The sequence below is a fragment of the Colius striatus genome, chromosome 6 (assembly GCF_028858725.1).
Source record: "Colius striatus isolate bColStr4 chromosome 6, bColStr4.1.hap1, whole genome shotgun sequence".
Lineage (NCBI taxonomy): Eukaryota > Metazoa > Chordata > Aves > Coliiformes > Coliidae > Colius > Colius striatus.
Genome location: NC_084764.1, coordinates 2,018,446 through 2,044,520, shown reverse-complemented (window position 1 = coordinate 2,044,520; position 26,075 = coordinate 2,018,446). Strand labels below are relative to the sequence as shown.

Genomic DNA, 26,075 nt, shown 5'->3' with positions numbered 1-26,075 from the left:
ACAAAGAGGTCCCATGTGCAACTGCCATCCATGGAGACACCAGGCAGCTCCTTTCATCCTCTAGTTTCACACTGTTTTCCCTGATTGCTGAACAGGACAGCATGGAAGACCATATGACAGCATCACTGACCACATGGTTGATTTACTGAGGGAAAGAATTTTTCCTTTCAGTTTTCCTCACAATTTTGTAATTCAAAGAATAGGTTTGTCAGCTGCCCACTGGAGGCAGTAAAAGTTTGTCTTCACCTCAGAAGGGATTACAATAGATGTGAGCTATCCCACAGGTCAGAGAACAACACACTTGTACTGCAAGTACATTCTCCCCAAGAGGCAAGGCCAGCCCCCTCTGAAGAGAACAGTAGAGGTTGGAAGGGACCTCTAGAGGTCATGTAGTCCAAACCCTCCAAAGAAATCAGTTAGCAGAGGATGGCCAGAGATAGCAGAGCATTTCATAGCTCTCACTGAGCCCACAGCTGTCTGCTCTAGTGGCAACACCACTGAGACAATCCATTCTGCAGGGCCCCTGGGCACTCATCAGCAGCTGTGGCTTTATTCATCCTGCCCCAAACGGGGATAAACCGATGTACAACATTCAGAAGCAGGTACTCAGCACTTAGGCAGACCCTCCTGCAAACTCCACTGCTCCTGTTAGGGATAGTAGGCAAGGACCTCTGTATAACAACTCCTCAGCCAAGTGAAGCGACAGCTTGTGACTACATCAGGATTGCTGCCTACCTACTGATGGGCACAAAGACAGTCCAAGGCTTCACACACACACACACATTGTGCACACACACACTGTATTTACTGAGTGGTGCAGGGGAAACTTTCCCTGATAGGTACCTTACCCAGAGTCAGCAAGAGACACAACCAATGTAACACTTGGGGGAGGTTCACTTCTGGCTTTTGAGGAAGAAAATGTGACCAGTGCACTTCAGAGTAAGTCAGAAGAGTGGCTCTTTACTTAGTTGGGATCAGAACTGACCTTAGTTGGGGATAAAAAGTGACCTTTTTATTAAGAAACCTGGGAAATTTCTATACCAAGAGGAAAGGTGGGTGTGCTCATGTGTTGTCTCAAGAAAGTGATGTTTACACTGAAGTTATTTAAAGCTGCAAGCTAAACAATTCAGTGGAAATTGTTCTGTTTACTCCTATGAGTATTCCCTGCTGCAAAAGGAGATGGCTGGAGATTGAGGGCAATGATGGCTCTGTACCAATGCAGCTTGAGGGGTGAGATGCTGGGTTCTGCTCAGAGGATTACAGCATGTAGGCAGATCAGATGGTTCCAGTCTGCAGTGCAGCTGGGGCCTGAAGACAACTGAAATTCAACCAAAAAATGGAAAACTTGGAGGGGGGAATTGAAAATTAACAACTATGTAACTGTGGGGTTTAGAGGAAGGCAGGCCAGGAAACTTACAATGAGTTTCCAAGGTTGGGTGAGAGCTGAAATGCCAACCCTGGTCAGCACCTCTGTCAGTTTCACTACAGCTTGCTCTTAGAGATGTCTGAGTTCAGGTGTCGCCAGAAGAAGGCCTGGATCCTGCGCCACACATCTTCTTGGGCTTTGGCATGCTCCCTCCACTGCCCTCCCCAATGCACAAATGCCCCCAGAACTTTATGGATGGAAGCCTGGCACAGAGGCAGGTATGGTGGCTCCAAGAGATGCCCTGCTCCGGAGTAGGAGCAGAACTCCACTTCCAGCCCGTGCTGCCGGAGGCGCTGAACAGCATCCCGGCAGTACAGCTCACTTTTCCAGTTCATGTCATCCAGGCCACACAGGAAGAGCAACTTGGCTGAGGACAGCTCGATGGGAATGCGAGACTCCCAAGTCTTTGGGTCCCTGTGATCATCTAGGACCTCTGAAAAATCCACTAGGCCAGACTCCTCACTGATCTTCATCCTCCCCAAATCATAGGGGTGGACGGGAAGAGTGAAGCCGTCCCCCTGCAGGGGAATGAAAGAATTAAACCCACTTCCAGATATGCTGACAGCTGCCTTGATGCCAGGTAGAAAGGTGGCCATGGAAAGGGCTAGATCAGCTCCTTTAGACAAGCCAAGAACGCCAATCCCAGTGTCTTTCACCTGAAACACAGTTAGGAAACAACCATCAGCAACTGACTCATTTGCTGGGCCAATGCAACATCTCTGGTTTTTCTTCCTCACTCCTTATCCAACCAAGACCGCCCATATTTTACCCCCTACCTCTCTCTATTCAGGTTACATTGCTCCCACTTCTGCTCCTTGCTTGAGGCTCCACAGGATTGACTGGGAATTCTACAGCTCCTCAACATTGTTCCTCCTGTAACACCTTTACTTCCTGGTGACTTTCACAGACAAACCTTTGCTCTCTCCACATCCTGGCTAGACACTTGCTCTCAGTATTGCTACCTTTTACTGCTCCTGCCTTCAAACCCTCTTAGTCTTCTCTCCTCTTTGGAAAGCCACTTTTTCCCAAGTCATTTGCATTGATCTTCCTTCATGTCCCTGTTTCTTGATACTCTCCTACAGCTGACCTGTTATCTCCTCTTTTGTCTTGGAACACATAATGTTCGTTACACTTGAGGCTGAGAAAGCTCAACAACTGCTTAAATCAACTTCAACCTCAAATTCAGTTTGTAATGTCCATCTGGTCAAAATACTCAAGAGCTTTGTGAGGAACATGACAAAGGAGTTTCAGAGCTCCGTGAGGAACAAGACAAAGCCAGGCTGAGCTCTGCTCTCACACTGGCATGCTAGAACCTCAGTAACCTTGTGAAATGAATACCACCTTAGGCAGCATTCCATTCAAGCTTTAAATGCTACTTGGTTTCTCTTGGTCTCTTTTGGTTTAAGCATGATGATATATTGCTACAAAATCTCCTTCTCATCCCACACGCTTGTTCAAATCCAGCCCCAGGTTCTTAGGACATGGCACACTCTGCAGAGTGTTTTATTACTTTCTTGTGAACCTTGCTCAGAATGAAAAGCCAGTGACATTTCTGAAACAGCAGAAAAAGTCAATGGATTTTTTTCCTTCCCTTCCATAAATCTTGAAGGATGTAAAAGTAAAAAAATATCAAGCAGTTCTGTGCTTCTGGTCTAGGAACTGCTTTGGCTTAATTTTACAGAAACACTGGTTTGCACAACATTACAGGAACTCAGCAGATGTCAGGCAACACCAACTATCCAACTACTTGCAGAGCTGGAGCTGAGGCTTGTGCTTCTCCATCTCTCAGACCATGCTGTCCAGACAATGCTGCCTCCTCCTAATGTTTCAGAAACTTAGCTGCATGCAGTGATATACAGCATTTCACAATAGAAGACTGGAAAACAAGTTTCCAACAGCATGAGCACCATAATTTGTCCCTTACCTGCTGCTGCTTCTGCAAAAAGTTGATGGCTTCTTCAAAATAGTCCAGTTCAAGAACCTCTGGTGTAGCAGGGAGATCTTCAAAGGCCATGTAAGCAAGAGCTAGAGTCACAAAGCCTCTGCTAGCTAGAAGACTTGCTCTGTATTCGACAAGACCTCCTCCAGATCCATACAAATCGATCAGTCCAGGGAATGGACCAGCTCCTGCAATGAAAGATGTGTGTGTGTGTTTGTCTACATATATATACACATTCAAAGAGAAAAGTTTCTACAGCTGTCCTTTCAGCAGTGCCCCCCCAGCACACATCAGGACAGTAGATATCAAAAGGAAATCATCCTCTGAAGCTTTCCATGGAAGTTCTCATTCTCAGGCACACATGCAATCACTGTAAGGACACTAATTTGGATATGTGTGTGTCTCTTAGAAACTCACTATAGGAAGTTCATTTGCTGGGCATCCTTCCCCCAGGAATTTCAGCTGATATTGGCCTAGATGTTGTCAGGCCATTGAGCACTGATGAGCCAGCAGTAACACTGCATGAGCTGTGTTTCTTTAGGAACTGTGCTAGCAGGTTTTCCAGAAAGGCAATAGTTGAGTTATGAAATGCACCCACATGTGCCAGCACTGACCCATGCCAGCTCAGGCTTGTCTAATCTGGGTAACTACCCTTGGGCTTCTCAGTTCTCCTCCTTGCAGCCACAGGACCTTCCTTTCCTCCTACTGCTCTGCCCAACTCTTGTAGCCAGAATTGCCTGACAAGATTTGATGCCACAGCTGCTGCAAGGGATTTTGTATTCATTACAAAGCTTTCCTCATTTGTCTCCCTCCTGCTCTTCCACAGCTTTCCAATCACACTACCGACACCTCATCATGCCTCACAGCTCTGCCAAAGACCAGGGACCTCTTTGTCCTATCAGCTAAACATAAGAGATAAGAAATAAACACACTTTAACCCAGAGCTTTCAGTGCAGGAGAGGCCCTGAGTGCTCTCAGCCAGAGTGTTACCCCTGCTGCCCTCCCTGCATGGCTGCCTCTGCACCTGACCTGCCTGGACAACTCCTCTCTGCTCTGCTGTGAGGATCCAAGAAGCTGGGCCAAGCACAGGCTGAGGGAATCATTAGCTGAGGCTTTACTCTGGGTTCTCAGGTGTGTGCAGGGACCATGGTGCACAATAGTCTAGATAAGAGGAGACACCAGGGGGATCTCATTAATAGTTACAAATATCTCACTGGTGGGTGTCAGGAGGTTGGGGCAGCACTTTTTTCTCTTGTATCCAGTGACAGGACAAGGGGTGATGGGATGGAGCTGGAACACAAAAAGTTCCATTGAAACAGAAGGAAAAGCCATTTGACTGTTTCAGTGAGGGAGCCCTGGCCCAGGCTGCCCAGGGAGGCTGTGGAGGCTCCTTCTCTGGAAGTCCTCAAAACCCACCTGGACACGTTCCTGTGTGACCTGATCTAGGTGGGAGCTGCTTTGGCAGGGGGGTTGGACTGGATGAGCTCTAAAGGTCCCTTCCAACCCCCACCATTCTATGGTTCTGTGATACATGGTGTAAATCACAGCTGGAAAACCAGAATGGGATAAAAACTCACCAGGAGGGAGGAAGAGGGTTGCTTTCAGACGACCTTCTCTGACCGAAATCCTCTTTACCCCCTCGCCTAAAAACCATCGCTCATGGGTGCATTTTCCCAGCAAGCAGCTCATGTCCCCGTGCCCCTCATACACTTCCAGCTCCACACAGAAAGGGGTGAGGACGTTCCTCTTTGCCAGCCGCCTGTAGGGCTCTTTGGAGCGCAGGGACCAGAGCAGCCCCATCGGCTCCACTCCTGTGTAGCTGCCTCCCAGCGCAGGGCTGCGGCTGAGGTCGAGCTCGCCGCTGCCCCCCGCGCGGTAGCGAGCGTGGGCTTGGAAGAGCTGCCCGGTGTCGTCCCGCAGGCTGGCACGCAGCGTGAGCGCCTGCTGCGGCCGCAGGCCCGTCACACGGATCCGCACGGGCTCATCGAACAGGCAGCGGCGGGCGGGCAGCACGCTCACCCGCACCGCCATCGCGCCCTGCTCCCGCCCGCTTCGGGAACAGCCTCTGCAACGGGGCGCCCGGCAGCCTGTTGCTTCTCGGGCTTCACATCTCTGCTCAAAGTCCTGGAGGAACCAGCGGTGACTGCTTCCTGCAGCCAGCAAGCACAGGCTGCTGGGAGATGTAGTTCAGAGAGAACCTCCCTCAATCCGCTGCCCACGCTCCTCTTGATGCATCCCGGGATGCCATTGGCCTTGGCCACATCACATCTTAATCTAGCTGTGAAACAAAGCCTGCTCTGAATTCCTTAACTCCAAGCTATCAGCACTTTTTGGACAAGGCACCACAAAGCACGATGCTTTAATTGTGTTTCTTTAAAAAAAACAAAAGAAATGGCCAAAGTAAAAGAATTCTTGTCTTTTCCCTCCACAATCATCAATCTCATCTGAAGACCATCTGCATTTTCCTGACTAATACATGGAAAATAAGTCTCCCCTCCTATATCACTGATGTTTCTAATGGGCTGCCCAGATGGGCTGTGGAGGCTCCTTCTCTGGAGACATTCAAACCCAGCTGGATGAGTTCCTGTGTGCCCTGCTCTAGGTGGTGCTGCTCTGGCAGGGGGGTTGCACTGGGTGAGCTTTTGAGGTCCCTTCCAACCCTTCAGATTCTGTGATTGCATGAAGACTTGTCAAGAAATGCCAACCACTGCTTTTCATAAACAACAGTACATTTTTGCAACAACTGTGTATCTCCTAGTCTTACTCTGAGGGTCTCAGACACCAGTACTCTCATCTCACTCTGAGGAAGCACAAATAGGAATTAAGGCTGCAGAAACAGGCTCCTGATTCTCACAAGCCACCCAACCATGTGTTAGGTAACAATTAATGGGCAAAGGAATGAAACAATCAATGAGCCCCCAAGCTGCAGAATCACACGTCGTGCCACGAGACCACAGGTAACATGCAGATTGACTGCAGACCTGGCAAAGCAACTCTAAAATCACTACTCAGGATGAAAGAGATTGTGGCTACATTTAAATGCAACTGTGGAAAGAAACAGGAAAACACAATAAACCCACAGAGCTTAACACGAAAAACAGGCAGCACTGACTTTTGCACGTCCTCCCAGATGTCCTCCACCCATCACATCATTTGGGAAAGAATAAAGGAGGAAATTAGTACAGAAATAAGCTTTTAAACTGACCTTTTACTGCAGAAGTTGAGATTTCTCATCATCAAGACACCGTAGACACTGAACTTGGTGAATTGCAACTGGACAGGACTTTTGCCTTAGGCAGCCTGATGCACAGAGCAGATCCTTCCTTGTCCAGCTGGCTTGTTATGAAAACAATCTCTAGATGTGAACAAACAGTTGTGGCTTCTGGTTTGGCATTTCCAAAAGCTGGATTGCTTCCCTTCCAATTTTATTTTGCTCACCATCACTCAGGCAACGTGCAAAGACCTACAAATGCTCTTAGCAAACCTCTACTTAAAAGCCAAAAGTCATGGCCAACGGATCTGGACTGTGAAACGAAGCAAAACAGCCATGACCTGTTTGATGGACATTGACGAGGGTCCTTTAACGTTCAGTTCTTTTCACCTGAATCATGTTTGTACTTCCATCACTGATGCTGATGACTGTATCACATCAGCCAGAGAGATCCCACCTCTGCTACAACACTTCCACAGCTTTTGTGAGACAATCTAGTAGCTGATAATAGCTGTACTTGAGGTCATATTCCATGTCATACCAATAATTCACTAAGGAGACAAGAAAAAGGGAGAACATTTCTAAGACTAGAATGCAATGATTTACAAACGTGTTCATAGACTGTTTCACGCAGTTCAGCTCTTCCTTACTACTGACTGAACTTTGAAATGAGCAAAGCTTTGCTTACAGTCAAAAACAACAGAGTTCCTTCATAGTGCTGTCAGTGCAACTCCCTCTTAACCCAAACCAACTCTTTAGGCTCTCTACTGTGGTTTCCTTGAAGCAGAAGCTGGCAAAATGTTTAGGAACAGAAAATGTAAGCTTCTGTTTGGATCCAAAACATGAAATACACTGCCAAGTTTAATGCCTGGATAGGAACCTCTTTTTCTCTGTGTAAAGGATGACAAATTCAGCCCCACTTCACAATGGTCATCAATTAGTGCTTTGATTCTGCTTCTCATTTTCATTTTGGTGTACTCCTCTAAGGAAATAAATAAAGCAGGCACTACAGTATTGTACCACAAGCTCTTGGAGGAGGTAATATCCTAGCTTCAGACACTCACTGGATCAGACCCAGAGAATATTGATTTTTCAAGTGTAAAGCCATGGACATGGTCAATTAGCAGTTAGCAGGCCAGGCAACGCAAACTGCTTAGCTCCATGTTAGAAACTCAATCACTGAGTTAACTATTCTTCTCCAGAGCTGACAACCAGAAAGACTTTTTCCTCTGCTGTATCTCTAGCACTTGTCAACAATGCTATGAATGGTAGGCAAAAGAGATCTCAAGGAGGTAGCCCCATGGCATCTCTTGAGGTTGCTGTTTCCTCCTGTGGTGAGGGAGGTGATCTTAAAGGGAACTCTGGTCCCACTTATGCTTTGCTGTGAGGTTTTCTAGCTACACACCTTCCATAGTTCAAAAACATCTCTGGTAACAGCGTGTATTTTACCTGCTATACAGCCATGTGATTGCTGAACATGATGGAACCACAGAGAGGGCAGGTATAACATCTCACCAGCTTTCACTGTGCACTGCAAAGGTTTTGCCTGAGCGTACTTTGGGTACTGTTCCAGATCTGGGTTCAACGGGTCCAGAGGGATCCAGGGTACCTAAAAGCAGAGTATATGGTACTGGCTCTGGCAAAATATTCCAGCAAGCTTCCAGAAAAACAACTGATAACCAAACTTAATAGGTTACAAAGCATATCTTTTGAATGGCAAAACACATACAGCTACACAGCTTTCCACATTTAAGTGAGCAGGGGTCAAGACCACACTTGCATCCTTCAGTGAATTAGGGAACAGATGCTAAACATCAGCCATGAAATCTCAGTCTGGTGACGTACTTTCAAAACACCTCCAGCCCCTTAAGTCACTTGTTTCTCCTGAATTCAGTACTTGAGTACTGTATCTGCATCATTCTTCTTAGATATTTCTTTCTTGTCTAAAGATCCCTGGTGTCATTTTATTCCCAGCAGCTAACCCCCACCCCTTCCTGCTGGGAAATCCCTCTGGCCTGTATTCATTCCTTCTGTGCCCTAACAGAGCTACAAACCTCACCACCACACCTTTCTGTGTTACAGGAGTGCTCCCCTGAGATTCCACCAGCTCAGCTGTTGCACTAGTCACACATTGCAGAGGCAAAACTAATGAGATGAGATACAAAAGGTTCCTGTGCTTTTGTAAAGTGCCTCCAGGTCTATTTAACCACATTAAATATTTTAAAGCAAATAAATATTGCTGCTACTAAGAAAACACAACTTATTCACTGAGACAGACATGTTTTATTGCACTGGGAGATACTGCTGTAAGGGGAAAAAAAACCAGTAGAGGGTGGAAAGAAAGTGAATGCAGAGAAATCTGTTTCAGTCTTAATGAAATCAGTTCTTCCACTGTTGATTCACTTGAAAGCCTGTTACTGGATTTATTTCAATGTGATGCCTGGAAGACAGTTTATAATATCAATAGTTTCAGCCATGCAGTAAAATCTTTTTCTGGAAGCTGGGTATCCTTTGCAAATAGTAAAATAAAAGTGAACTATATGAGCATTCTCTTTCCAGTAACAAAGGATTTCTGAACCTCAACCAATACATCCAGTCTGAGGACTCAGCAGTGCCCATCTTTAGTGTACTGACTGTGTTGCTTATCTGCTCCTTACCTGATCTGCATTCTTCTCATCCACAATTTCAAATGAGCCATCTTCTGACACCTGGTAGGTTGCTGGCTGGTAGAGCTCTGCAGCCACAGAAAGAATTAGATGACAAAACTCAGAGCAGCATCAAGAGAAAGTAATGGCAGAGCATGTCACACTTGCACCAAGTAAAAGAAAAAATTAAGACCAAGCCATTTTCAACTGACTGTCCTCACCTTATCCGTTTCAATCTTTAACCAGTTCCTTAATTATATGTTTTAATTTAGGGCAGTTTTAACACTGAACTGCCTTCCTGTTGGGAATTCCAACCTTCTTTCTTCACAGCAGTTATTGTCTTTGATCTTAAAGATCCTCTTCAACCCAAACCATTCTCTGATTCTATTATTGCAAGTTTGCAACCAAGATAAAACCAGTATAAATGGAATACTGTAGCAGCACATACTATCTAGGCAAAACTACATTGTGTCCTATAGCACTCTGAATACACTTAATCTAAACTATTTAGACTAAGTTTAGATTAGGTTTGCAAGTCAAGGAATGGGAAAACGAAGTCTTATTTTATGAGGCACAAATTTAAGCTGTTCTTTTAACTTTTCCTCCTCAAGAATGAGCAGGTAGAAACCTGTCAGGCATCAAAGACAAGCTGTAGTACTGACAAGACACTCAAATAAGTGAAATGTTCTAAAGCTGAAGAGATTGCCACAATCATCAGTGAACCTATTACTTTACAAGACTGGAAAACACTACCTCAGAATAACGTTTACCTTTCAAACTGCCTGCAGCACCAAACAGTCTTCTCATCATACTGGAAAGCACAACACTGCATAAACATCAAACTGCTACCTTTGCTTCCTTTTTCATGTCTTTCAACATGTCAGTCTCTCCCCCTTCCAGTTTCCAGCTGTGCTGTACAGTAAATGACATACCATACGGGATGAAGGGACGGTCACTTGGTGGGTGCAGTAGGAAATGTTTCTCTCCAGATATCACACAGTACAAGTTCTCATAATGATCTTTATGTACTGGAATGGAGAAGACCAAAAAAAAAGATGTAGGGAGAGAAATATCAGTGTTGTTTCCTTCTCTACATCCGAAACTACAGTGAACTGAAAGTGGCAGCTTGTGCTCTTGTTACCAGGCTGCTTCCTCCTCTCGCAGCCAGTAATAGTTTAATGTTGTAGTGAATGTATTCAATGAAGCAAATTGTCAGGGTCTTGCCTGACACAATGTCAGGCACATGCACAAGTGCAGAGGAAATAAGGCAAAAAAAACCCCCATGTTATGGTGGAACTACCTCATCAGAGAAAGCACACTGTCCTACCGAGCCACTAGCTCAAAACAAGCCCACTTAAACCTGTCATAGAAGCACACAGAAGACTTACAGCACCACAGGATACATACAAGATGTGACTGCAGCTGATTCCCCAAGCCAGAAATTCACAGCATCAGGCTTCTTCCCTGTATGGTTAGAGAACAGAGAAGTGTTGTCAACAAAATAAAACCTATGAAGAATTTGAGGTGTCACATTTAAAAGCAGTTCAAACAACTTTCTGTCAACTTCTGCCACATCCTGTCCTTTCACTTCTTTCATAGCTATGACAGGTTTCATTGAAAATGTAGGCAACAACAAAATGTGAGCAACAGCAACCTCCCTCTACATTGGAAGCCATTGTATTACCCATCAGATTCACCACACAGCATTAGTCATCCCCTCATTGACAGTGACAACACTTTGTTTCCACATTCTGAATCCCCAAGACTTTGCTCACAGAGAACTGCAGCATGTCTGAGTTACAAAAAGAAGGTGATGTTACAGCAAACGATTTTCACTGACATTTTAAGGAAAGATGTGCTGTGAAACAGAAAGAGAACAGAAACAAACGTCTGTGTATCAAAGGAACTGGGTGTTGTTTCCTTGTTTGTTGTGCTACCTTTGACAGCAGCAGCATGAATCACAGTACAAACACAACTCTAAATGAGAGAAGTGACACCATAAGAAGTGCTCCATGGCACTGTCACCACATTGGTTGGGTTGAGATGGTCCCCAAACACTGACTCTGGCACTGACTCTGGGGTAATCCAAACCCAAAACTTGGATTACTCTACCAAAGTATCCTCCCATTTCTGAGGGGATGAAACACCAATCTGAGCTGTGGCATCCAGAAACAGAACACTCCCCATTTTCTTCTACCATGGCTGTTTTAAAGCTCTGTACAGAACATTTACTCGACATAAAGAGAACCAGAAGGCTTACCAAGGGCCTCGCTCATCCAGGGTATGTCAGGCTGCACGTCACAGACAAGCTCAGGGAACTCTTCAGTGAGGTTTGAACATTGCTTCTGCACATAGAACACGTTGGGAGAGGTCACTTTCTTCTCCACAATGTCCAAAAAGTCTGTGAAAGGCATTTGTCGCTCCTCTGGCATGACAAAGCGGCCCCGGAACACGGCGTCTGCGTAACCGTTTGGTGTCACGGCCACGCTCACGACCTTGGGCCCTACCACCTCCCTGCAAAAGAAATCTAAGCCTTACAGCCAGACCTGCAAAATGGCCCACCTGTTGGACACTAGTTACTTGAAAAACAACAAGCTGCAAAGACTTTAGGTCCAAACATAAATCTCTGCTTAAAGAACTTTCCTTTAAAAATCATCACTGTTAAAATGCCCATTTTTGGGGTCTTTATCTTCATACTTGGTCACAAACAAGTCAGTCTGTTCTTATTCCAGTCTCACTCCAAGTGAGAGGACACAAGGTGAAGCATTGGCCAGAGCCCAACATTTCAACTGGGTTTCCACAGCCTGAGTCTGTTGGCTGCACACAGCCCAAGCACCCACCCCTCTGCCTGCCTTAGAACAGGACAGGATGGTATGATTGCAGGAAGAAACCATGAGTTTTGGCCATGGTGGCAGGACTGAACACCTCCACACAGAAGCAGCTGAGCTGATGTTAGGAATAAAGACTAAGCAAGGGTGTTTTATCGAGGGCAAACAAAACTGCAGACAAAAAGCAGTCCTACTCCAAAGCTTGTTCATACCTGAGGTACGCTGAGGTCCATTTCTTCAGAGCTGGCCAGTGGCTGATGGCATTCTGAATGATACAAGGTTTATTTGGGCTCACCCATTCTCGGTAAAACTCCAGCGGGGACGGAGGCCTATCGAGATAGGGCACGGACTCCATCCACCCCAGCTCTGTCCAGGCAAACAACAACCAGTTTCACTTGGAGTCCCAGGAAAAGCGCCTTCTGCAAGCAGTGTCCCTCACTCCAGAAATGGCTGTTAAAGCCCAGAGGCTCTTTAGGAAGGGTTTCCATGCCACACAGGCATCTCTGCTCGGCTCCTCTCACAGCTGGCCATGCTGTGGGCCCTCAGGAATCACAGAATGATTATGGTTGGAAAAGACCTTTAAGATCATTGAATCCAACCACTAATCTCCCACAGCCACATCCAACGCTAAACCATGTCCCTCAGCACCTCATTTATGCTTCTTTTCAATATCCCCAACGATGGTGACTCCACCACCTCCCTGGGCAGCCCATTCCAGTGCTTGCTGAAGAGGTTCTTCCTCATATCCAATCTAAACCTCCCCTGGTGCAACCTGAGGCAATTTTCCTTTGTCTTGTCGTTTGTTACCAGAGAAATCGACACTCACCTCACTACAACTGCCCTTCAGGGGAGAACCTCTTGTAGAGAGGGATCATGTCTCCCCTCAGCCTCCTCCTCGAGACTAAAAGCCTCAGGGGTTCCCTCAGTTTCTCCTCAGCAGCCTTGTGCTCCAGCCCTTCCCCACAGACGATCCCTCAGGAAGGTTTTTGGACGCTGGAACAGTGATTGGTTTTGCTACTTTACACATCGGAAAATCACCTAAAACGGCCGTTTTCCTGAGTTTGGTTTTCTTTTTGCTACAGCCTTTCTGCACCTTCCTCAGCTCGGAACCGTTTTAGCTGGGAACCGAGCAGATGTTTCAGTTCTACCCTCTCAGCTGCCAGCTGCACGGCTTTCCCATCCCTCACGGCGTGCCGCAGCCCTGCCACGGCCCCAGCGCCCGCCGCTCCCTCACGGCCGCCACAGGCCTCTCCCCTTCCCGCCTTCCCTCCCCTCAGGGCCGGGGCTCACCGCGGGCGTCCCGCGGGAAGGTGGCGAGGCAGCCCCTCACCGCCCTCAGCGCTGCGGCCTCCGCCATGGCCACCCCGCCTCCTTCCTCCCTCTTTCCTCCCTCAGCCCCGCCCCGGGAAGGGGAGGCGGCGGCCTCCGTCATGGCCGCCCCGCCTCCGTCATGGCCGCCCCGCCTCCGTCATGGCCGCCCCGCCTCCGCCCTCCCTCAGCCGCGCCCCGGGACGGGAGGCGGGAGGCGGGAGGCGGCGGTGAGGGGAGTCGCAGTTCCAACGCCAGCTGGGTAACAAATGATCACATTTTTATTGAGTACAAATGAATACAGAGTTAAAAACAGCTCCCGGCGAGCCTCACAGTGCAAAAAAACAAACCAAAACCAAACAAAATCAACCCAAAACCCCAACAAACGAGCGGGGTTTTCTTTTTCCCCCAAATAATAACAATAATAAAAAAAAGACATTTTAAAGGATTATTTTACCTAAAGGCGAGAGTATAAAAACACACGTTTATAAATAAAGCGGGAGGGGGTTGTTTTTCCTTGGTTTTTGGGGGTTTTTAAGGGGTGAAGGAGAACACGGGTGAGGAGTTGCCTGCCCGCCGCCCTGGGCGCACGGAGGACACGCGGAGTGGACATGGCTTATTCCCAACGCATCTACCTCTCCCCTCCAATGCTTCCCCACACGAAGGCAGGTCCCCAGGCACCCTCCTGGCATTTCCACACACCCCATCTGAAATACGGGATGTGCTGGTTTGACCTGGAGCACTGGGAAGCGACTGCTCGCTCAGGGGCTGCTACAAGACCTGTCTTATTCTTTTCATGAGGTTTCTGGCATTTAGTATCCTGGATGCTACAGGGGTGGCAGGGAGGGGAGATACCACAGACATGCATGAATTTACCAATGGGGTTTAAATACCTGTATTTCATTTTCTCTCATATATATAGTTATGTACATAGTCTTTGTTGTTTCAAAAAAAAAAGGTAAGTTTGTATGTTTCTACTCCTGGAAAGAAGTGTCCCAATATCCTCTGAGTCACCATGGAGTCTGTAAAGCGGGGGACTGGGGAGGGGGCTGCCCTAAAGCCTGCCCCAACCATCACCTGGGAGGTCCCATGGAAAGGAGACGACAACCCTGAGAGAGGAGGTGGAAGAAACATGGGCTCCCATACACACAGCTCCTGGGGAGGAGGAGGAAGGAGGAGGAAGGGTTTCCTGCAGCAAAAATCAAACTGAAAGAGTTTGCTGCCCTCTCAGGCTGCAGCCCTTCCTGCTGCACCGGCTCCAGAGAGCCCAAGAAGGAACTGAGGGGTCCCACGATGCCAAGTAATATTCACAGGATGGAAACAACCCCCTGACAACTGATTTTGACCAGGAATGTTGGGTTGGAGGAGACAAAATGTATGTAAAGAGGATAGGTAGGTCCCCATTATTTGTTCAAGCTTTATGTTAAACAAGTAACTTCTCTCCACAGAGATACGTGGTTGTGCCTATGCTAACACCCACACAAACCAGTGTGAGGGATCACTAACCAGTAAGAGGGACAGACTCACGTTCATCACCTCTTCCCACAAGCCTCTTCACTTCCCAGGCAGTTACCATTCAGTATTTCTCTCCCTGGCCCAACGGACAGCCTGTGGGGAAACGTTATTCACAAGGTGCAACAACATGCAACACATTTGTTCTGTAAACTAGAAGGTTTAGGAATAGTCCCTACTGCCAGCAATAGGAAGTTAGCAGGGAAAGGCCAGCTGGATCCGTCTCAAATTACAAAGACAAACTTGTGGCACCAGTGTCTCCTTTCCCGGGCCTTCTGCTCCTTCATTCGTGACACCCAAGCAAGGAAACAAGAGGCCCAATCAGAAACATGTAAAAACAAACCTCTTCCAACTCATTCTTCAACTACAGATCACCATCTCAGCCCTAACTCTACTTTCCTGAAGCCCTTCTGTACCGTATCTTTCACAGGCACTGGCCAAAGGTTTTTCTTCAGGCCAAGATCATCTCTACCTCTACTCTGTTTTCCTCAATGTCCTACGTATACTACTCTAACCTCAGCTACACAACCATTCTCCAGCTGATGCACTTGCCCCACGCTTCTCTTACCATCACTCTGATCAGCTTTTACCTCTGGTTTCCCGTTTGCAGCCGTGACTCCACACAAAAAACCATTCCAGGTCAGCTTCAAAACCAGGTTGGCTTTACACAACTCATTTCCAAGGAGCTTTGTTTCACATCTCTACGCCAGCTTCGTGGGTTGTTGCCCTTTAATGGGAATCCCATTCTTGCCACTGGCTCTCCTGCATCATCTCTGACCATTTTTTGTCTCTACCTCAACGTTTAAATAATACAATGGAATTAAATTGCACAGGGAAGTAATAGAAAGGACCCTCCAACCGTTATCACCGGTACCAAAGATACCTGGCTTGAAGGGACTGCTATTTTACCTGAGTGTCTTGTGGCCCCAGTACAGCAAGACAATTCCTGTATACTGGGACATATGTTCACAGTCTGAAAGCGGAGGAATGAATCACCTCAAAAGCAAGCTTGAGCCACGCTTACTCCATCACAGACCCAGCAGGACTGCCCTCACACGTGCCAACCACTGCATCAACAGCACACCCCTTCAACTCAAGGAAACTGCCAGAAATCTCCTCTCCGTGTTTGCCCCTTGCCTTCCTTTGCAAAACCTGTCTGTGCAAGAGAAGCTGCCCACGGGAGCGAGCACACCGCTGACTCAGCACCCTGCAATGCCGAGACACCGCTAGGAAACAGCACTTTAAAGGTTTCAGTACAAGCCCATGGAAGGAAAGGTTAGCAAGGACACCTGCAGTATGATTAGGCTGATTTAAATGGCAGGCAGAAGTAGCTGGAAAGCTCACCAAGTGCTCCTCGTGCTGCCAAGTCCTGACACAGCCAGCAGTGGTGACCAGCGAGCAAATCTCTTCAGGGACAGCAAGAACTGCAGATTATTCAGCCCTGGAGTCACTTGGAACAGGTCATCCTACACCAGTCTGGCCAGCCCAGTAGAAAAAGGGCTGCCCTGCAGAGATGTCCAGTCACAGAGAAGTCAACAGGCCACATTTCCAAGTGCCCCAGGGTTTCAAAGAGATGAGAGCCAGGACAGTAAAATGAAAGCAAACTGCTTCAGGCCTGTAACCTGTGTAACCAAGCAATGCAGCCTGGCTGCCTTTGAGGAACTTCCACAGCTGCTCTCTCCCACTGCAAGCTCGTTGCTTGCATTAGTTCTATAAACTGGGATTACACTGCTCTGCCTTAAAATACACACAAGACAGACTGGAGATGGAGGAAGAAATAAAGCATTCTGTGTGTCTGCTCTTGTTGTGGGAAGGAGTGGGAGTAAGGGGGAAGGTGCTAAAGAGTATCATTGGTTTGAAAATACTTCTCTTTCTTAGCTTATCATTGACCAAAACCCCATCACTGGACAGTTTTAAGCCACAACAAACACAAGTTAGCATGGGCTTAGAGAAGCTCCACAGAGAGAGGAGAGTATTGCACACACAAATACAAGAAGCAAAAGATTCTCTGTTTCTCAGACTGGAAATTCATTAAAAGCAAAGAGGTTGGAGGCAGGGGAAATGGTGGTCACTACACCCCAAATTGTTTCAGTGCTTGAGAAACCGTTTGCTGCTGAAATAGCTTTATGAGAAGGAAGAGAATCCCGGCTTTCCTGGGATGGAAATATCCCGTTTCCAAGGAAAATGAAGAAATGACATGGATGAGCCATTGCACTGAAGATCTCTCAAATCCAGATTATTCTGGAAGAGATGGAAACCAGCTTTTCCATGTCACTTCCCAACAAATGAATCACCACTCCAAAGTTCCCAGTCCTTCCAACCTCAAAGCCAACATCCAGCTCCCAGCCAGGAAACCTGGCTGAAACATTCACCTTTCAAACCCCACGTTAAAAACATCTGCAGAAAACCTAGTCTGAGGTGTAAGAGAATGTCAGATTCCAGATTTCAAATACCACTACTGGATTCATTGAGTGATCTCCAAAGCATGCTCCAAGGGTTGCAGGGCCTTCCCCTGGAGGTGATAAAATACAGTGTGAGGACTTGTCTTGAAACAGGAGAAAAAGCAGACGAGGGTCGTCACGACAACAGTAGGATTACTCCAGGTAACAAAACTAAGATAGGAGAAGAAGAGCAAGACAAGATTTATACAGAAAACAGTTCATTAATTGCACAGACACTCCAGCCTGTCTCCCTGTTGGGGGTTTATAATACAGAGATTGTTTCTCGCTGGGATATGGCAAAAGGTTTAGAGAGTTTTTATTCAAGGACAAGGATTGTGGCCACGAGTGTGACACACAGCAACAGTCAGGAAAATAAATTAATAAATAAACCCATTAAAAGTCTGCTGCTCCCTTCTCATGAAGCCTTGGGAGTGGAAGGGGTTGGCTTCACCTGGGGACTCCTTTGCTTTTAGCCAGCAGTTCAGAATTTCTTGGATCAGCTGGATTTTCTCTGGTTCTTTAGGTGCCAGGCATCCCGACCCCCTGAACACAAAGACATTTCAAGGCAATTTCTCCAAGCTCCTCTTTCAAGACTTGGTCTAGAGACAGCAAGTTGAAGACCATGAAAGGGAAAAAAAAAACCAAACCCAAAAGTATTAAAACTGTGGCCAGCACATTGCTAAGAACTGGAGCAAGTCAGTTGGATAAAGGTGTCCCCAGCAGCCCTAGAGCACTGCGATGACAGCCTCAGTCTGCAGCTCTCTCTGTGCTCCTCTCTGGGTATTGACAAGCACCCGAAAACCACCTTCCTTAGAGTTTCTTGTCCATGCGGCGTTCCACAGCTTGTAGCAACAGCTCTGAGTACTGTTCCAGCAAAGCCAGTGTCTGCTCATCTCCCAGGCTCTTGGGACTTGGTAGATTGGCACCACATCCCTCGTTCAGTGGGCTTGTGGTATCCTGTGACTTCAGCGGTACCTCCTTCACCTTTGCAAGCTCTGTCTCATCCTTCAGAGAGTCCAATTCTTTCTTCATTGAGGAGAATGTTTCTGTTAGGAGGCCTGCTATTTTATCTCTGTCAGTAGAAGACTCTGTATCATTTAACACCTGGAAACAGAGAGGGGGTGGGGTAAAAGAAAGGAAACACAAAGGAATGCATTGAGGTTTGAGTAGGGCACTAGATAAGCCCTTTCAGCCCTTTAGGGAAGCGAAGCCACAAAGATCTGTAGACCAGCCAAGTGGACTTTCTTCAGCATTTGAGATTGCCCACTTAGTCATATAGCAGGGCACCCATCCAACACTGCTAGTCACACAAAATCCAGAGGCATTACTCCAGCAGGACAGAGTTGGGAAGCACATTTTTGGGCAGCATCCCCCTTACACTGGGCTTAAGCAAGTGCTACGTTTTCCAGCTACAGCACAGGGTTATAAGTCTCCTTTTCTTTCTGCCTGCACCATGCAGCTGGTCATAGGAACAGAGCAAGGTCAGAGAGCTAAAGCAAGGGCTAAGGGCAGAGCTGCAGAGGCAGCAGCTCACTGTGGAATCACACAATGTTAAGGGCTGGAAGGGACCTGGAAAGCTCATCCAGTGCAACCCCCCTGCCAGAGCAGCACCACCTAGAGCAGGGCACACAGGGACTCATCCAGCTGGGTTGGAATGTCTGCAGAGAAAGAGACTCCACAGCCCATCTGGGCAGCCCCTGCCAGTGCTCCCTCACCTCAACAAGGAAGAAGCTTTGCCTTGTGTTTCTTTGGAACCTCCCCCATTAGGGGAGAACTCAACAGATTGGTGCTAAGCAAAGAAACAAAGAGCTGTTCCCTTGCTGCCTGTTCCCTCTCACAGCTGGATTCCCATGGTGTCTCACATTTGCTAACCCTTCTCCCAGAGTCAGAGAACAGATGCAGATAATAAAACTTAAAGCTCCTGTAATATTTCATATCTCTGAAGCACTGTATCAATAATAACTAATTCCTTCATAGCCTTTGAAGAAGAGCACAAACAGTTATCTTCAGTTTGCAGCCAGGCTAAACAGGCTGCAAAGCAAATTGATTTGCTCAGAGAACCAGAGCAAGCCACTGGAAAACCCCCAAGCTGGAGATCAGGAGTTCCTGCCTCCTCCTTTCAAGTTAAAAGTGCAGTCAAGTGGAGAACCAGCCAGTCAAGAGAAGAGCTTGAGCCAGCAGGCACTCACATTGGCTGCTGGTGGGCTGTAAAGGCACTGTCTCAGAGCCTGAGGGCACTCACCGTGCGGTAGAGGTGGATGGCTTTGCGCATGCTGTCCTGGAGCTTGGATACCATGTGCTCACACTGCTCTACACTGATGCACGACTCTGAAGGGGAGGGAAAGAAACAGAAACACAAACTAAGGCACAGACACACTCTCAACAGCTGCAGTTTCACAGCTGCTAGGAAAGCTTCTTTTAAACATCAATCTGAAAGGCCGTGCGCACCCTTTCTCCTTCCATCCTCAGGGCTGGCCTGAGCCAACCATGAAACACACCACACCTAAAGATGCTGCTGGTTTCAAAAACTCCTTTTTTTCCAGCCTTCAGCCTCTCCAAGGTCAGCAATGGGGTTTTCTTCTCCCAGATTGTACACTTTTTGTTACAGTCAAGGACAGGCACAGGCTCCCAATGCCATTACCAATTATCATCAAAGTCAAGTTTGAATGAAGGCTTCCAGTGGCAAAAGGGACTGGCATGAGCACCCTCTCATTTAGCCTCCACATGGGCTCACATCAACATGCTTCCCCTCATGCCTCCTTCTGCACAGTGTACAGCCAAGCACTGAGGAGGAACGGTTACCCTGAGTTAGTAGTGTTCTCCAGTGAGGACTGAGGTCCAAAGGAGTGTTGACAAACAGACTCAATCAGATTTTCCAACAGCAAGCACATTTCTGAGCAACCCAGGACATGAACTGCTGTTACACTACCAGTTGGAAATGAGAAATGAAAGCAAGCAACTGAAGGGCACCATCTTCTGCCTGCTCCCACCAGATTTTATCTCCCAGGCATCAGAGTTGAAAGCCTGCAATGCTTTAATGAAACAAACACTTTCATGGGTTAGACATAAGCCATGAACAGACATCGACACACACACAAACTGCAGCTATCTTCAATTTGCAAAGGCCTGGACAAGTGCCATTTGACTCCCTTCAGTTACCTGAAAACAAAACTTGGTCACATTAACACTATGACTTTGCAGTTCTACCAAAGTCACCTTTGAGCGGGCTGGAGGTGACCTTAGCTCATCTTATCGATACATCCAGATGATGGATGAACAAATACAGCCAGGAAAACATCTATATTTATAAACAAAGACACTTAGAAGAACAAAGGGGCGTGAACAAATGCTTCCATCTGCAGTTTTGGTTCCCAAATCACTCAACCTTGCAGAGTTTCACCACAGGGAGGTTCGGTGCACTTCAATCTTGACTTTTCTTTTCCCCACCTGTTTTTTTTTTCCCTGCCCCCCTCCTCCCCTCTTTTTGGTTTAACCCTGTTGCTTCTCCTCATGATTGTTTCTGGATCTCTCCTCTGATCATGCTTTACATGCTGGTCTCCAGATCTGTGAGATGTCAGCCTGGAGAAAGGCCACAAACATACCAGAAATGCTTGAGTAAGGCACGTGCTGTGGGACTAAACTCTCTCATCTCTGCCACTGGAGTTCTGGCCTCAGAGGGCAGGACTTTTGCCTCAGTTTGAAGTTAGCTAGCTTTCATTTGATTGAAATACCTTAAAACAGGGCCTGTAACATAGCCAGAAACTGTTTTTCAGCAGGCCAAACAGTTTCCCACCTTGTACCTCTTTCTCCAAACTAGAGATAACTCAGAAGTGAATCCATGTTCCTTAAGCTCAAACCCAGGTCTAGGCCTGCAGGCATATTTCCTATACAGTTTGGAGACATGTCCTCAAAGCAAAGGGAGAGCAGCACAGACACTTTCTCTCTTTCACAGGTGGCTACAGCAAGGAACTCACCTTGGTCAAGCCTTATCTCAGGCCATATGGGGTATTGCAAACCTTTCTGGACCCTGCACATTCGCACATAAACAAAGTGAAGCCTGAGCTGCCCGGCATAACTTCACCATCACTACTGTCTGTGCTTGCTAAGTTCTGCCTGCACCTTCATCTGCTGATCAAACATGCTCTGAGAGGGGCACAGGGGACCTGCACCTCCTGAACCTCCTGAGATTCCCAGCACGTCAGATTTCAGCTCTGACCAGAGAGAGGTTTGAGCCCCTACAGGTTACAATTACAGCTAAAATCACGAGGTCTGCACAAAGCATTCAGCTAAAAAAAAAGACCTTCAGACATAAGACCCAGAGGAAATGGAAATTAAAAGACTGAGCAAAAGATGTCAGGTTGAAGAAGTGTCTCACCATTGAGGGGATGGCTTATGGAACGAGACAGGTGCAGACAGGACGAGACAGGCCAGAAGCTGGACGTAAAGAAATGTGATGGGATCGTGAGGCGGTTCACACAGACAGGAGACAGAAGGGGGAAGATAAGAGATGGGTATCCATGCACACCTGAGGCCTGTGCTGAGGCAGTTAGAGATGCAGGAGAACTTGGCCTGATGGGGTCTAGTGGGCAAAGTCCAGGTTGGTTGTCTAGCACACAGGCGATGCCGGTGATCCTCTCCCTGCACCTGGGCAGCGTGCCCTCGGGAGACCTTTGGTGCTGGCCCTCTGATAACTCCCTCAGTTTTGAGTTAGCGACCCCCAGCTCATCCTGGCAACCTGTCCTTGAGCCTGGACTCTCCACTGGGCTCTCCTTAGCAAGTCCTGTTGGGATCTCTCTGCCAGGAACCAGAGACCCAGCAGCTTGAGTCTCCCTCTTGGAGGCTCGGACCTCAGGAAGAGAGGGTTTCTTTTTACAGGCCCCAGCAGATGACTGCAGAGACTGTGGCTCAAGCAGGGCTTTTGTTTTGGTGGTGGGTGAGAAGGAGGCCAGCGTGGGTCTATCAGGCAGTGGCTTGGGAATGTCAAGAATCAGATGTGCTCGGTTTGCTGATGCCAGCTTGCTATGGAAGGACTTGGGAGACGAGCAGTTTACAACCGGTTGAAGTGCTGGCTTCACTGCAACGTTTTCTTTCACTGGTGGCTTCATCTTCTCAACATCTGCTGTGGAACTAAACTGTGTCTTCTCTGTCACTGGAGGGCTAGTCCTCCCATCAGCTGCCATTTCAGGGCAGTAACCAAGGTACAGATTTTCCCCTACAGACACGCTCCTTGACATCTTAGCCCGGAAGCTGGTGGTGGGGTTCATGTAGGACTTGGATCTTGCAGCTCTGATATCTTTGGCCAGCAGAGCAGCAGATCCGTCCATCTTCAACATACTGGCTGATAACACCCTGCAATTGTTAGGTCTTGGATCCTTCTCCACCACCAAAAGAGTCTCAGGACGCTGCTTGGCAGAGGATATCGCTCCAGGACCCTTATCTGTGAAAATCAAACACACAAACACACCAAAAATAGACAAGAGCCTGCAGTGAATTCCAAAAGTGGAAAGTAACAGAGCTACTCCAGCCTGTGTGCCTCATCTCAGCCCCTGGGAGAGATGTACAGAGCCTAATACCACCAAGTCTCAACAGTTTTCTCTTTTTGCCCATGCCTCTCCCTGCTCACATGCTGCAGCTTACCTGGGGAGAGAGACTTGTTCTTAAAGTGTGTGGCCAGAAAAGCTCAAACCACTGTGACCATTAACCAAGAGGACAGAGGAAGCAGGTGAAAACTTACACATGACATTGCATGAGGTCTGGGGTATTTCTGAACAGAGTGCTTATTGATGGTTTAGGAGTTGATTGTTTTAAAAGCCTGAGTTCTCTCAACACAGAGGGCACAGATACAGCAAGTTCCTTGGTATTGTCTCCTCCTTCCCTCTTACTCTGCTCCCCACCCCTGAGCACCTTCAGTCTTGACCTGGAGCAACCAGGAGCAAGAGAGAATTTCTTTGCAAACAAGTCATTTGGACATTGCTCCTCCCACAACTGCCAAAGACCAGAGACTGATAATCAGGAGACCAGCATCTGCATCGCAAACTAAAATCCCTTGACAGGCCAAGAGTCAGATGACACACAAAGCCTGCAGCTCCCCATTTCACTCCTGGGTTCCTACAATCATCCCAGCCTGTGTCCTTACCCTCGTGAAGGAGGTCGTGAACTGACTGTGCCTTTCTCATCACGGCACTGGCGGGGCCGTCTGCAAAGGGCGCGGGGAGGCGCCCGGCAGCCAGCCCAGCCCTGCTGCCCTCCAGCGCTGACCTGCGCTTCTTCTGCAGGTAAACAGCCTGAGCTGAGCTCACTCCCTCCAGCAGCTGGCTGCTCTCCAGTGCCTCACCAGCAAGGCCGTTGCCATTTCTCATCAGGTCAGGTGTAAACTGCTGTGGCTGGGCTGGCAGCTCGATGGGCTTGGAATCCAGGGTCAGATTGGAAGAAGAGAGGGACAACCGTCTGGAGAACATGGTAAAGAAAGGCCAGTTAAAACAGCTCAGGCTGTTGCCCTGAACAAACAGGCACACACATTAAGCCAGCTTCTCTGGGATAAAGAGCCCTTCCCTGTCTGGGTTAAGTCAAAAACACCCTAGGCTGGTACCACATCATTCTACTCCATCCCCAGAAGCACTGGTGTGCAGGCCCTGAACCTGAGGCTGCGTGATCACAGATGGCATTGGGTCAGTGCTTCCAGGGAGGACACTGTAAAAGGTGAAGGCAAAAGAGAGGGGAAAACTCCAGGCAAAGGGAAGACTGGGCAAAGTCAGGTGGGTCTTTTCTCTCAGCTCTCTTTACTAATCATAGAATGGTAGGGGTTGGAAGGGACCTTTAGAGATCATCCAGTCCAACCCCCCTGCAGAAGCAGGGTCACCTAGATCAGGTGGCATAGGAACATGTCCAGGCAGGTCTTGAAGCCCTCCAAGGAAGGAGCTTCCACAACCTCTCTGGGCAGCCTGTGCCAGGGGTCCCTCACCTGAAACAGTGAAATAGCTTTTCCTTGTGTTTAAGTGGAACTTTTTGTGTTCCAGCTTCATCCCATCACCCCTTGTCCTGTTGCTGGCTACTATAGCAAAAAGGGATCAAACCTGAGATACCCTAAGAGAAAGAAATTGCACTTTCCTGCCATGATGAAAGCATAATTACTAGGAAAGCTGGTCAGTGGCTGCAAGAGGAAAGCCTAATTTCCTCTTCCTATCCACTTCACACAAGCATAGTGGGCTTTTACTTCAGAAAGAAGGCAACTTCCAACCTGCCATGTTGGAACAGCTGAGCACATTAAAAGGTTTTCACAACCTAAAACTATCTCTCCTGTCACCTCTCTAGAGCACCAGTGACTTCTTCCACTCCTCACTGCAACTCTCCAGGAGCTTACACAACAGCTAACCACTGGGTTTCTTCCCCAAACAGATGGTACCTAATGCAAGGCAGACTAAGACAGTAGCAACAGCAGCTGCATACAGCAGGACAAAAACCCAGCTCCCCAGAGTGGGGAATCTAGAAACATCTGGTGAACCACAGAAGATGGACCCAAATCTGCTCCTGTGTAGTAAAATTAGTTTCAGACCAGGTTTCAGGTTGTTATTTTAGAGGAATATAGAAAGTATTTGTTTCTTTTAATCACTTACGAACCCAAATCAGCAAAGTATTTATTCCACTGTTTGCTTGGTTTTGTTGGGTTTTTCTTTAAACAAGGGGAACAGCTCAGAGAGGCCTCTGGGGGTGCTTGAGGTGTTCTGGGGAAGAATAATATCCCCATGGGGCTTTGTGTGAGACACCAGAGCACTCTGTGAAGGCATGGGACCGAGAAACAAAGCAGAGTCAGAAAGGACTGCAGAACAAAGGGGAAGTTGACAAGCCTACTTCCATTGTCCAAGCTAAATGAAATGCAAAAGAATAAACAGAGCACAAACGGTGAAGAGAAAGTGAGACCATTAAGTAATTCCTCCAGCTCAGTCAATCAAGGCATTAATCATAATTCAGTGCACTGCTGAAAGAGGAAAACAACCAAACAACAGTGTTGCTTTAGGAAGAAACAGAATGGCTGAAGTGACAAGAGGACAGCCTGTGCCAATCCCAGTGGTCTGCAACCAGCCTGCCAGGGGCCGTGCTAACACCTGGCCAGAAGTTTGCTCAACTCTTTTGACCCAGGGCCTGACATGACACCTACTCACACTAGCAAAAACGGACAGAAGCAGTGAGAAGCAGCAGAGCCATACCTGAGAGCCGGGGACTGGGAGAGAAAGCGAGAGGAAATGCTGAGGTTTGCAGTTCTCTCCAGATTCCTACAGGAGCCACCTAAACCTTTGGGTTAAAGGGGAGAGAAAAAGGAAGCAGTTTGTTAGTCACAGGACAAACATTCTGGCACATGCATTTGCTTGGCACAGTGAACACTCCCTTAGATCCATGAGTATTTTTGAGCTATAACCAGAGAGAATGAAACCATTTCCCTGCCTCTGCCTCTTTCACTTGATCGCTCTGCCTCAAGCTGCTGCTCTGCCTAAGGGTACGCCTCCTCCTTGTCTTGCTTCCCTTTGTGTCCCATCCTGCCTGTAGGACTGTGAGGCACTGCCATCAAGAAGAAAACAAACCAATCAAAGGCGGGGAAAAAAAAGAGAACCACACCAACAAACCCCCTCTCCCCAGACAACTACTCACATACACATTGCTGCCTGCAACCACTGCCAGTTCTAACGAGACACGCTTTGTTCTGGAGTGGGTTGACAACGACTAACCAGCTCCTTTGCTACTCTCATGTCTCCTCTTATTCTCTCCCCCCA

The 26,075-nt window shown here is 47.7% G+C and overlaps 3 protein-coding genes across 5 annotated transcripts in view; all 3 read right to left on the bottom strand.

The window, feature by feature from the left end:
- Window positions 1–958: 958 nt before the first annotated feature.
- Window positions 959–5,414, bottom strand: LOC104553588 (acyl-coenzyme A thioesterase 1). Of its 2 annotated transcripts, XR_009818920.1 has the most exons (4): window positions 4,943–5,414; window positions 3,351–3,553; window positions 1,418–2,082; window positions 959–1,318 (listed from the first exon to the last, which is right to left on the bottom strand). XR_009818920.1 is itself a non-coding variant. In XM_010196294.2 (3 exons), exons 1-3 carry the CDS (start codon window positions 5,394–5,396, stop codon window positions 1,483–1,485), a joined length of 1,257 nt encoding a protein of 418 aa, XP_010194596.2. In that variant the 5' UTR covers window positions 5,397–5,414; the 3' UTR covers window positions 959–1,482. The 2 variants fall into 2 exon arrangements, 1 of the variants encoding a protein (XP_010194596.2); XM_010196294.2 differs by having other exon boundaries at window positions 959–2,082.
- JMJD7 (jumonji domain containing 7) lies at window positions 3,466–13,420 on the bottom strand. The gene is made up of 9 exons (XM_061998150.1): window positions 13,340–13,420; window positions 12,262–12,415; window positions 11,482–11,735; window positions 10,629–10,685; window positions 10,154–10,249; window positions 9,234–9,310; window positions 8,026–8,185; window positions 6,571–7,127; window positions 3,466–3,553 (listed from the first exon to the last, which is right to left on the bottom strand). Exons 1-8 carry the CDS (start codon window positions 13,404–13,406, stop codon window positions 7,039–7,041), a joined length of 954 nt encoding a protein of 317 aa, XP_061854134.1. The 5' UTR covers window positions 13,407–13,420; the 3' UTR covers window positions 3,466–3,553; window positions 6,571–7,038.
- Window positions 13,421–13,616: 196 nt separating this feature from the next.
- The window catches only part of MAPKBP1 (mitogen-activated protein kinase binding protein 1), a 91,057-nt gene continuing 78,598 nt past the window's right edge, over window positions 13,617–26,075 (bottom strand). The window contains exons 27-31 of one of the 2 annotated variants that reach the window (XM_061997967.1): window positions 25,515–25,599; window positions 23,447–23,757; window positions 21,836–22,747; window positions 19,553–19,638; window positions 13,617–18,414 (exon numbers count right to left, since the gene is read on the bottom strand). In XM_061997967.1, the coding sequence (XP_061853951.1) occupies window positions 18,121–18,414; window positions 19,553–19,638; window positions 21,836–22,747; window positions 23,447–23,757; window positions 25,515–25,599 (1,688 nt within the window). In that variant the 3' untranslated portion in view covers window positions 13,617–18,120. Of the gene's footprint in view, window positions 18,415–19,552; window positions 19,639–21,633; window positions 21,745–21,835; window positions 22,748–23,446; window positions 23,758–25,514; window positions 25,600–26,075 lie in introns of those variants that run through there. The other variant, XM_061997968.1, reaches the window with a different exon arrangement.

Coding starts and splice junctions, on each gene's coding strand:
- JMJD7 (XM_061998150.1), bottom strand. CDS start 13,406: ATGGCGGAGGCCGCAGCGCTGAGGGCGGTGAGGGGCTGCCTCGCCACC. Junction 12,416..13,339: donor CTTCCCGCGGGACGCCCGCG/GTGAGCCCCGGC, acceptor TTGCCTGGACAG/AGCTGGGGTGGATGGAGTCC. Junction 9,311..10,153: donor CCGTCCCTTCATCCCGTATG/GTATGTCATTTA, acceptor CTGTGGCTGCAG/AGCTCTACCAGCCAGCAACC.
- LOC104553588 (XM_010196294.2), bottom strand. CDS start 5,396: ATGGCGGTGCGGGTGAGCGTGCTGCCCGCCCGCCGCTGCCTGTTCGAT. Junction 3,554..4,942: donor AACCCTCTTCCTCCCTCCTG/GTGAGTTTTTAT, acceptor CTTTCATTGCAG/GAGCTGGTCCATTCCCTGGA. Junction 2,083..3,350: donor TTTTGCAGAAGCAGCAGCAG/GTAAGGGACAAA, acceptor ACTGTGTTTCAG/GTGAAAGACACTGGGATTGG.